General features: G+C 46.4%; 1 protein-coding gene across 2 annotated transcripts in view; it reads left to right on the top strand.

The window, feature by feature from the left end:
- NTRK3 (neurotrophic tyrosine kinase, receptor, type 3) overlaps positions 1-373 on the top strand; it is a 534,208-nt gene extending 533,835 nt beyond the window's left edge. For both annotated transcript variants that reach the window (XM_015411889.1, XM_015411895.1), the window contains one exon: positions 188-373. In XM_015411889.1, coding sequence (XP_015267375.1) covers positions 188-373 — 186 coding nt within the window. The remainder of the gene's footprint in view (positions 1-187) is intronic.
- Positions 374-12,473: the final 12,100 nt, after the last annotated feature.

Here is a 12,473-nt window from a genome sequence, read left to right on the forward strand (position 1 = left end):
CACACTGGCTCCAGCACAATGCCAGGTGTTTGTTTTTTTAAAAAAAAAATCTGCTTGTGGATCACATTTGGACTAGAGCCAAGGAAGGTACAGAAATAACATGGCAGATTAAACATCCAGATGAGTAAATGTAAAAAAGGTGTTTTGGGGTGTGCATGAGATTTACTTCTTCTGTTGTGTCTTTCAGGTGATTGAGTGCATCACTCAAGGCCGAGTCTTGGAGAGGCCTCGCGTCTGCCCCAAGGAAGTGTACGACATCATGTTGGGATGCTGGCAGAGGGAACCTCAGCAACGGCTGAACATCAAGGAAATCTACAAAATCCTTCATGCGCTGGGCAAAGCCACACCAATCTACCTGGACATCCTTGGCTAGCATCGACCCTTTCCCATAAATCGTTGCTCTGTCCTCTCCCTTCCCTACCTCTCCCCTTGACCTCAAGCCAACATATTCATACAAACTCAAGTGCCTGCTACACATACAACACTGGAAAACACAAAAAGACTTACAGAGTTCCCCCCCCCACAATCAACCTGTAAGGCAGTTTGGCTTATATATATTTAGAGATAATATATAGAAAGAGATATACCATACAGGAAGAAGCTGCTGTTACCGGGGGGAAATGTAAAAATGCTCCAAGCAGAATGGAAGCAAGCAAGAGAGAAACCTTTATGGTAATTTAAACAGAAAATCGGAAAACTGAGTCTTGAACTCAAGATATGGAACCTCAATCCCTATAGTGCTTTTTTGGGTCCAGCTGTTGGTCAGGGCAGGGAGAGGAAGTGGCAGGGTACAGCTCAGTCTCACCAGACCTCGGAAGCTAAGCGGTGTCAGTCCAGGAAGGCTCTGCAGAGGAAGGCCATGGCCAACCACCTCTGCCTCTCCTCTGCCTTCAAAATGGCCGGGGTCGCCATAATCACAACTGTGATTTGACAGCACTTGCATCCATTTTTGGTCAGAGGGCAAGCCACTTGGGAATGCAGAGAAACAATCCAAAGGAGCAACAGTTGGAGAGACCATGCCTGGTCAACAGCTGCATTTTGTGAACCAACCACCTGACACAGAAAAAAAAACTGAGCACGGATCCAGGACAACACCCCTCTGCTGGAACCTTCTTTTACTGCTCCTATCCAGCTTCCTGATCTTTCTTTCCCTCCAATTTTCAGCATTTGGGGATCCTTGTCCTGCCCCCAAGTTGGCCAACATATAAACAGTTTTGGAACACAAAAGGATTGCATCACCTACGGGTAAAAGAATATCGAAGAAACCACAGTGGTGCTATGGTCTTTTGTTTTCTTATCCCACCCCCCCACCTTGGTTATTTTTTTCTAACAAAACCGGAGTCCTGAGTATAGGGCTGAACAACAGAGCATCTGTCTGCAAGAGCCATACAGGAAAAAGGCACGAGAGGAGGAGATACTACGGAACCCCTGGATATTGCCTCTGGCGTTAACCCTCCCTATACACGAAGATCCAGCAATCACAACTGTGACCTCACCGCTCTCTGTCCTGGTTAGGGTGACTTGGAAGCCATGTTCTCAACAGAGGTGGTCTGGGGAGAAGGAACAGCAACCCAGTCCTTTGCTACACATACACAGGCCAAATTCGACCCTTTTCTTATTGCTGTCCTTGATAATTTATAGAACACTTTTTTCATGTAAAAAGTCCTTTGCAAATCTTAGCTTGTCCAGACTTCTGACAACCTTGGGTGGTAGGTGACACCTGTTCCCATTCTGTACGTGCTGGAGATCCTGGAGTCTGAGAGAGAAAGAGTGAGGCTGACTTGGCCAGGAGCTGCACAGTGAGTTAACGGTGAAGCACAAAGTTGAACCCAGATCCGTGTCTGCATCCACTGTGCCCTGGATCGCTCTGCCTCTGCCATTCCCGCAAGGAGAAGGCTTTTATTTTTTTCCCCTTTGCTTCAGTTTCAGATCTGCCTGACACATCAACTGACCTGCCTGAAGGGCGGGGCCCTTGCAACGTATCTCTCTTCATCTCCCCCTGCTTTTCTCCCCCTTTCTGCCTCCACTTATGATCTCATACATTTGGGCCCAGTGGGGTCGGCAGAGGGCCACGAGAGGCATCTCTGAACACGTCAGCACCCGCCCCTTCCTTCTTCCCCACCTAGTTGCCATTCCTCTCACATCAGCAGGGGCCCTGAACGGATTGATGCATCTGCTTTGGAACAGTTGGAGGCTGAAACAGAACTCCACGGGGAGGGAGGGGAAAGAAGGTACTTTCTGGAGGAGGAGGAGGAGGAGGAGGAGGAGGAGGGTTTGGCAAATAGCTCCCACAGCAAGCCTTGCATCTCAATGAGATCAGAGTCTTCACTGGGAGACAGAAGGGTTTTGCCTTCCTGCCCTTGGATGGAGGGGATCAGAATCTTGAGGAAACAGGGCTGAATTCTGGCCAGTTTCCAGCTTGTGGGAATCAGCCATCTCTGGTCCCCCCCCCCACACACACACTTTTTTCTGCACTAGGGCAGGGCGTGCTGTAGGGCAGCTCTTGTTGACGGGAGGGCATCAAGCGGACAGTGGGTCCCAGGGTGACTGTGAAGCCATTGTGTTGTTGTTTTTTTTCCTTTTGTGCACAATGCAGCTGAAAGCAGGGGGCTGTGACACCCTCAAAAACACCTCATAAAATTGTGTGGTAGCCAACACAATATCCCTGCCTCTTCGGAGGTTCAGCTGTGGCTGATTCTTCCACCTGATTTTCCCACAATATCCCATGATAATTTTGCTTGTTTCCACATTGAGATGAGAAGGCTCTGCAAAAGGGATCGATCTGTGCAGAGGAAAGGATGCTGTGATGTGTGTGGCACTGGCTGAAAGGGCTGCAGGAACTGGCGGGGAGGGGAGAGAGGGTGCACCCGCATCACAGATTTCAGTGGCTGAACAATCAATCCCTTAGCCCACCACCTCCAAACTACATTCCCCAGGATTCTTTAAGAGAAGGGGGGGAAAGGGTTTGTTTGTTTTTTAAAAAGGTATAACAATAATCAGTTTATAATAGGCATATACCCTTAATAATGTGTCTGATGACTCCTTTGGCTTTCTCTCACATAGCCAGTGTTCTGCAGTTTCTTTGAAGATGTATTTGCCTGTTGTTTCTTGTCTGTTGGATCAAGCAGAGAAGATTTGGATGACCCCTCTGCCTCCAGTGATGCCACCATGAGTGATGAATTCTGTGGTTTTAGTGACAAGGGATCGGTGCAAAACTGGCTGGAGACCTGGGGATCAAAGAAAGAAACCACTGTGGCCTTTGTTCACTCGTGGCTTATATGGGTTGTGTGCTGCCTGTATACTCAGTGTGCAGTCCAAAGCAAAGTTACACCCTTCTAAATCCATTGGCTTCGGTAGACTTAGAAGTGCATAACTGCTTCAGATTGTATCATCAGACCAGGAAGCATGAATAGGTCTTTCACAGTGAACTAGCCTGGGAGGTGTGAAGGATTCCAGAGTCAGCCAGAGTGAAGGTAGTCATTTTTTTTTTAATCGTCTTTTTTATTATTACAGTACCATCAACATATAGGGCACTTTAGAGAGTAATAGAAAGTAGGCCCCTACCCCGAGGGCCTCATGATCTAAATTTTGATGCTCTGAGAGATAAGAAGAGCAGAATGATAAGATGACGAAGAATGAATGTGAGCAAATGCAATTTGCACAGACTTGGGATATCCTTGCCACGAGCTGACTGAGTACTCTTCAGTCATGAATCACTTGGACTTTTCCTATCATTTTTAAAGCCCAAAAGTAGTATGATGGGGGTAGATGATCATATAAAACTGGAAGTGTATGAATGTCTTCTTTTCTGGAATCCAACATTTCCACCAAAGGAGCAGAGAACATGAATTGGGGTGGGAAAAGGGTTATGCTTGCCCAGTCTGGTTTCTCCACCCAAATGCCACTGTTCATGTTCTCTGTTCCTTACCACATCTCCCCAGCTTCCTTGCAAGCGAGAACTGCCCATTGTGTGATATGAAGATTCCCCTTGTCTGTGCAGAACTAAACTCAGGGCAACTCCCCCAGGTGGAGTGAGAGGGAGCTAAAGTGTAACATCGTTAGAAATAAACAGCCCTAACAGGTTGGGAGAAATGGAACTCCTGAGACCCAGGCTCCCATTTAAGGAGAGGGGTCGCATCTCAGTGGTAGAGCATCTGTTTGATATACAGAAGGTCCTAGATCCCATCCCTGGCATCTCTAGGCGAAAGGATCGAATGAGAAAGACCTCTGTTTGAGACCTCAGAGAGCTACCACCAGTCAGAACAGACAACACCAACTTTAATAGAATAAGGGTCTGACCCTATTTAAGACAGCCGTGTGTGTTCCTGTATGTCTGTGCCCCCGCTTTTAAGAGTGTGCACAAAAACAAAATGAGTGCATGTTTGGTAACAAAGAAGGCTCGGTGAGATTCTCTACATCTGATTTCTCATCATAGTTAAAGGAGTTGAGGAGTGTTACGGGTGGGTAGAGGAGTACGTTGTGATTTGGAGGGTTGCAAGAGAAGCATGTGGACTGGGATCCCTCTAGAATGGCTTTGTTTTGACTGAAAATTGTAAGCACTGCTGAACTCATTATGGACGTTCTAGTGATAGCAAAATGTGAGTTGTGTCTGTTACTGGTCTCTGGAAGGGCACACTGGATTTAGGAAATGGCCCCTGGCCTTCTGTGATTCCCTTGGGGACAGAAACCACTTGTGGCTCCTGAGTTTAGCCTTTGTTGTCACTTGCCCCACAGTCCTGGACTCACGGGTGAGCCAACTGTAGCAATTTTACTTCCTGCTCGATTTCATCTGTTGTTATAGTCTCCTCTGGTGGATCGCTTCTTTTTCATTGTTATGATTTTTTGCTTTGCCATTCTGTGCAGTTGGTATACAGTCAACACAAAAACCACTTCCAATGTTTGCTAATTTTCATGGGAGGGGGGTGGAATCAGCACGGGGGTGGGGGGAGAAACTGCCGTGAACATCAAGAGTGCCGTGATCATGCCTCAGAAGGGAGGAACAAATCAAAATGGGGATACTCAAACTGAACCAGAAAACTTTTGAAGTTTGGCCCCATTGTAATCAGAATGTGCAGCTTGGAATGAGCAACACACAGGTTGAGTCTGGGGTCCCCGTGTAGCACTCAGATGTGTGTTATGCACATGTGCGCAATCTGCAAAGGGGCTTCAGACAGCCTTTCCCCCGGCCGCCGTCTGACTCGAAATGGTCCTGAAAGGGGGCTCATTTTGCCTGTTGCAATCTGGAGCCTCCCATTCCAACTCATTCCTCCCCACTCTGCTACAGATAGAAATGGGGAAGGGTTATAAGGCACAGGACGGTAAAGCGAACTGTGGTGAGGTGCAGCCATTGATCTTGACGGAAGATCTCCTGGAAGCCCTTTGTGCACCACCTTGAGCTCTTATAGATACAATAAATACATGGGCAGATGTTCTCTCCACCTCCAGAGTTCAAAAGTTCCCCCAAGTTTTGTTCTTCAGAGGCCTATAAATATGTACTCATGTATGCTTTTGTTTCTTGGGCTCAGTGAAATCTGAACCACTGGACATGAGGGACTGTGCCTATCCTATCATCTCATGGTAGCTATTTATTTATTTTATTTAAGTACTTCATTTCTACCCTGCCTTTCTTCCTGACAGGGATCCCACGTGGTTTTACATCATCCTCTTCTCTTTCGTTTTGTCCTCATGACAGCCCTGTGAGGTAGGTTAGCCTGAGAGTGTGGGACTGGCCCCAGGTGACCCATGCAAGTTTCCATGACATGGGTGGGGATCAAAACCTGACTGTTTTCAGACTCGGTGGTAAGAAGTATCAGTGCTCCTCTGAAACATCATGTGCCAGCAAGCATGCAGTCTGGAGGCCGGGGGGGGGGGGCGAAGAAGATCCTTTGATCACTACTTAGCTGTCACGTTGTTAGTCCTCCAGGGAGCTCAGGGCAGTGTACGTGGTTCTGCCCTCCTTCATTTTATCCCTGCAGGAAGTACAACAACCCTGTGAGGTAGGTTAGGACAAAAGAGACGTAATGACTGGCTCAGGGTCACCCCGTGGTAGCTCACTGGGGATTTGAAGCAGGTCATCCTGGTGTTAGCCCGTTGCTCTCTCCACTACATGCTTGACTCTGAGAAGTTCCATGGCTCTAGATTGACTCCCCAAGACTGCTGTGAGTTGAAAGTACATTAAAGCAAGCCAGAGATCATCCCCACCACCACCACCTCTTTCAAAGTTGCATTTTTCTGGGAGGCCTAAAAAGTCTGGCCACCCTCCGGGGCAAACGCTCAGGACAAGAAAAAGAAGAAGCCGAAAAATGGTAACCAGAGTGGAAGACAAAGGGTGAGAGACAAAGGGGCAAGAATGCACCCAAAGGGAAACTCTTTCTGGTACAAAAGACAGACTGCAGCAGTCGGGCTCTGACTGATGCCAGCCGTTCAAGGGCCAAAGAGGAAATCCACTGCAAGAGGCTGACCATGTAAAGAAAAAGGCTTCCTCTGCCCACTGTGGCCCAAACACAGGCTCTCTGGATTGGGGCCTCAGTGATCTTGCTGATGGTGAAATTTACAACCCTAAACTCCCAACTTGACAGGAGAATGAAAGCGGTATTAATTTTTAAGGGCTGGTGTCAATCAAATGTAATGCACTTGTCATTTCTTTATACTTGGTGTAGTCTGTTCAGGATTTACTGGGCAGCTTTATGAAGGCTACATTATTTTTATAAGGACACATCTCACTCATCCCTTTGTGCACCAACTTACAGCTGGTGGGGAGGGGACTTATCTTCAGTTGCTGGCCAACCTTTGCACCTGCGCCCAGGGGTTTCCACTGCTCAGGCCTGTCTCTGTTAAGCTTCCTGTTCTATCCATTGCAGAGCTCCCAAGTACTGAAACACACAAGTAGTAAATCCATGGGATGTATTGGTTGCTGGTTTGAAACACTTTGGATAGAACCCTTCTAACAACCTTTGCTTCCTAGCTTTTTATGTGGATAGTGAGAGGCAAATTCTCACATTCAGTCACCCACCGAGGATATAAAATTGGATAACCAAGCAATGATGATGTGGTTGTGTTGAGCTTGGAGTCCAGACTATTTCAGCTGCTAGCTATTTCTCCTGTTCCTTGAGCACCCTGGATTTGAGATCTCAAACAACAAGCAGAGGATTTCCAAAATAGGATTTTGTGTAACTGGTTATTTCTGGGAAAGTTGTGCATGTGTTTATCTATAGAGGCCTCTGCTGCCCTTCCTGCCTACTCTTTTACTTCTGCTCATCTACATATGGTTTCTGTTGAAGATGCTTCTTAAACAATGGGTGTGTTGGCTTCTAGTTTTCCATAGCAGATGAGTCCTTTGTGGCTCCAGGCCTTGTCAGTGAGTCAATGGCATGTAGGCAGGAGGAGACTTCTGCCAACTTCAGTGGCTCTCGGAGGAACGTGGAAGAAGACTTCAGAGGCTGGAGCATGGCTTCAAACATTGCTGAGCAGAATGGAGGGATACAGGCCATTCTTCTCGTGGAAGAGCCACTTGAGTAGGAGAAATTATGTAGACTAGAGGAAGGCTTCCAACTTTGATAAATGGAGTGATAAGGCTCATACCACCTAGCAACTAGCATGTATCGCTTGTCCTGGTATTTTGGTAGGCATACTCAGAACAACCCTGCCAAATTATTAGTCACTGGAGAATTCCATAGGATTAGCCCCCAGCACTGTGCTGAAATGTTCCTGGGCTTCCACTGTTAACCACATGCCAAACTATCCCTCAAAACACAGGCATGCTGTTAATCACTCACCAAATGGCTGCATTCTGTGAATGAGATCTCTCTGATGAATCCCACAAGCAGTTAGATTGCAGGCATGGTTACAATATTGGCTGCCTAGGACCAGCAGGATTTGGGTTTGTGGTTTTAGACACACACACCCCAATCCCATTGTTCTTCCTTCCAACCAAGGCTCCCAACATTTCGGGGAATCGGGAATTTTTCTCCTCTGTATCATTCGGAGTGGGATTTTAAAAGTGATTCAAGATATTCTTGAGATAGCAACCCACCCACCCCTTCTTCTTTTTTTAGACCTGTTCTCCAACTCCGGATCGATTTCCCAGTGGAAATAGCAGAAGTCTTCTTATATGTGGTTTTTATAAGCCCACATAAGGGTGTAAAATGTACTGCAGAAAACAACTTTATTTTCCCAGCAAGAGCCAGTCTGGGTTACCTGGTGGGTCATTCTCATTTCAGCCCCCTCTGACTCCCCATTGGCCCTTAATTTCAGAGCCATCATTGTATGACCCGCCTTTCCTGGCCCCCTCACTTTGTCTCAGACAACTGATTTTAGCATTCTGCTGAGGAAACACAGGCTAATATAGGAACAGCAACCTCTGACCAAATGTCTCACACCTATCCATAGGACATTCCTGTGGGAACCAGTCTGTCACAGACAACAAGGCAAAAGAATTTATGGCCCGAACAGCAGTAGTTCTTCTTTGAAAAGTCCCCCCCCCCCAAAGCTGAAATTATTAGCTTCACTAAGGTGAGACATCTGAGCAGTAGGTCCAAATGATTTCAAACTTCACCGTCTCCCTCTGGTTGTCAGCTCAGTGGGAAGTGGCTACGAGATCTTTACCCTGTTTCCCCAAAAATAAGACCTACCCCAAAAATAAGCCCTAGCAGGATTTCTATGCATTTGTGGTATAAGCCCTAGTGTGTCTTCTTGAGAAAAAATAAATATAAGACAGTGTCTTATTTTCGGGAAAACACGGTAGATAGCAACCTGAATAGGCAGGCTAGCTTGAGCTCATGGGAGCTTGAAAGGTAAGCAGGGTTGGGTCTTGGTCAGTACTTGTATGGGAGACGACCATGGAAGACTTGGGTTGCTATGTGGAGGAAGACAATGGAAAACCAGCCCTGCTCATCCTCGGCCTGGAAAACCCATGAGTGGTTAGTTGCAACTCAACAGATCTCAAAAGCACCCAATCTGTATACTGATATGGTATGCCTTTAGCTGTTTTAGGCTACTGGAGGAGATGAAAGCATATTGGAATATTTCTGATTTTTTTAAAAATCCCTTTACAAACAGAACAAGTGCATTTGGGAAGGGTCCTGACCTAGCATCCTCTCTGGCACATAAGCACAGAGAGTTTCTATTTGTCTATACACATACACTGGGAAGCATTCAAGCAAGATACCTCCCACCTGGAGTCTGAAAGGATACAACCAGCAAAGTAGTCCCAGGTGACTGCTGAAGGGCTGTGGGAAACTGGTAATGGAAAGTGCCATGAAGTCCCAAGCTGATTTATGGCATCCCCATAGGGTTTTCAAGGCAAGAGATGAACAGAGGTGGTTGGCCATTGCCTGCCTCTGTGCAGCAACCCTAGACTTCCTTGGTGGTCTCCCATTCAAGTACTAACCTGGCTTATCTTCTGAGATCAGACAAGATCAGATTAGCCTGCGATAACCAGGGCAGGCTGTGTGTAATGACCCTGATATTATTCTGGCAGTGTGGTGGGGAGGGTGAATCACACTTTTTCAGAGGGGTTACCATATTCCTTTCTTGTTAACTTGAGGAGGGTGTGTGTCTGTGTGCCAGCTGAGGACAATATATATTTCTAACCCATGAAAGACTCTCATAAACCACGTGCCTTTTTTAAGGTGGTATGGGGCTCTCTCTTAATTTGATCTGACAATAGGCGCTCTGACTCTTAAAAGCTTCCACCCTGGAAGAACTTGGTTGATCTTTAAGATGCTACAGGACTCAAATCTTGCTCTCCTACTGCAGAGCAACATGGCTGTCCATCTGAAAGTTAATTTTCCTTTGTTTTAGAGCAGGGATTGCCCTGTTGGAGAGACAGCCGAGACATACCCTAACTGTAGTCTCAGGCTGTATTTGGCCTGAAATCCCACGATGATACGGGGTGTGTCATGCAGTATTTTAAAGTTGCTACTGGTGACATACCTAAAGTGCACTTGTATACACTTTACTGCAGTCTGAGTTCACTGACATGAACTGCCAGGAGTAAATCAGACTGGGAGCGTACTTAGTTTTTCTCTGAGCATCAACTCACCCATTGGCAACGCTTGCACTGGATTTGTGTTTAGCATTAGAGGCAAGATAACCCTTCCATCCTCCCCTCCCCTCCCTGCTGAAACAGACTTCCAGGGACACCAGAGAGTGAGAACTGTGGAGGGACAAAATTCCCGGGGCCCAATGGAGCCAAGCAAGATGTATGTATGTGTGTGTTTCACACACACACACCCATGTGATTTGTGGGGCTGGTTTGAGGGGTAGGCCAGGAGGCAATGTGTCCTGGCTTCACAGTGTCTGTCTTCATCCCAGCTCCCTCTTTTCTTTGGCATCCATCCCAAGGGTGTCTTCATGCCAGACGATCTGACTTTTCAAACAAACCTGAAGTTCTTAATGGGAGGTGAATCCCAAGACCACAAACAGTTTGGATTTCAAACTGTGAGAAAATTGATACCGAATGAATCCACACACAAAACAGAAAACATTCATTTCCTGCAGCCGGGATGGAATTGACTGTTATGTTAAGGCTTCAGAAGGAGCACTGCCCTGGAGTAATTTCACTGCTGTCAGGCAATGTTGACATCTAGATTAACCTCTGTGCAGTGAATTTTACAGAAAGGCTCATTCTGATGCTCGGAGGAGGGGTGGAGCAGTCTCTTGTAAATCCCACCTGAAGTCACGGAGCCCCATCCTTTCATCCCTCATGAAATGGGGGGGGGGGGGCACAGCAAGTTTTCCCGATTGTGTGTGAGAGACACTGACCCTACCCAAGCAAGGTCTTGCTGAGTGTCTTTTTTTTTTGCCTTGCCCAATTGACAAGCCCTGCTCCGGTCTGGTTCTTTTTTTCCCTCCCTCTGCCCTTGCTGACTTAAAACTTGAAGGTGTTTTAAGTCAAGACAATCAAACATCGGTAGCTTGTAACGAGCGGTTCTCACTGTGCATATGCTGAGAGCTGTGATGGGCACCGTTAAAAGGAGTGTGTCAACTGTTTGGCAATTGTTTTCCCTCTTTGAGCAGTGGTGAATGGGTTTATCATCATAGGCAAGATGATGGAGCAGACTCTGAGATGCACAAAGCCTGTTCCTTTATGTCTGTCTTTGTCAGTGGCCAGTACTGCTTGTTGCAAAATGTGTACGTGCAAGGTACGGGGGAGGGGGTGTTTGCAGCGGAGCCAGGTTACACATTGTTTTCCTGTGATTATTGACTTTGGACATAATTATGCATCATGTTTCTGGATTGACAAAAATCTTTTTAAATAATGCATATCTAAATCTTCACACAACACAGGTATGTTATTATTACAGCTACTTTGATTAGTCACCATTTTTATCGGTGTTGGTGAATCATGCCTTTATATGACTCTTCCTGTACCAAAAATATCCCCACTAGCATCTGTTTAATGCCACCGTTCCCTTGATCATCTGCTGCTTCTGTTCCATTGTGCCTTCATTGAGTGATCCCAGACAGTCAGGGATCACGTGACATAAAAATGCCATAATTCTAGATCATCAGCTTTGAGATACATGCTGACATCACTTTAAGACAAAGAAGACTGGTTTAGACTGAGTAGAGTGTGTTCTCAGACTAGCCACACGGGTGATCTTAGCCAATTTGGAATGTAAAGGAAGAATGTTCCGATCATATTTTATGGATAGGCAAGCATCCCCCCCCCTTTCACAACGATACCCCCAAAATAAGGGTGAAAGGGAGAACTATGCCAATCCAGTTTGAGCAAACCCTCAAGCAAGGTGCGTGGGTGAATTACGCTGAAGATTCTGTACCTGGCATTAGCTGGCTACCACTTTAAATCATGGAGGAGCAAAGGCGCAGCCCAGACTGAGAAGATTCCTGGGCGGGTGGGGGGGGCATGTTAGAATTCTGGGTTTGGCAGCCACCAAAGAAAATCACAAGCTAGCAGCCTCATTTAAAAGGTAATTGGTATTGCATTTCCCTTCGACATCTGTGCACTAATGTTCAGCAAATCCGCCTTCTCCTTTCCTTGAATTATTGATGCTGCAAAATGTCATCACACACAACCCTTCCTCCCCAGAAACCAGCCTTTTGGTTTCAGAGACATTTCACTGCAGGTTGTTTTTTTCCAAAGCCCATGATTGTCTTTGTGTGCGCCTTGTGCTGATGCCTTGGCTTCTAATCTGATTTGGACCCAGCATGGTTTTCAAGAAATGTGACCTCTCTAAAATCTCAGAAACCCCCTGCAGGAGGGAGAAATGCCCTCACTCTAAATTAGCTCTGCTGTACTAGAGGATTTGTCATCTACTAAAATCCCTGAATAGGTGTATTGCTAAGATCAACAAATACCATGGAGTTCATAGCTTGGTCTACAAACTGGGCAGAATGAAGAGGTAAGATCCTAAAGTGATGGAGTGGACTCTACCAGTTCATACTGCAGGCAGGATTTCATGTTTGAATATTCCCCAAGTATTCATATATAAAGCTATCCAATTTTTTTT

The sequence above is a fragment of the Gekko japonicus genome, unplaced genomic scaffold (genome assembly GCF_001447785.1).
Source record: "Gekko japonicus isolate JY-2015 unplaced genomic scaffold, Gekko_japonicus_V1.1 scaffold654, whole genome shotgun sequence".
NCBI classification, from domain to species: Eukaryota; Metazoa; Chordata; class Lepidosauria; order Squamata; family Gekkonidae; genus Gekko; species Gekko japonicus.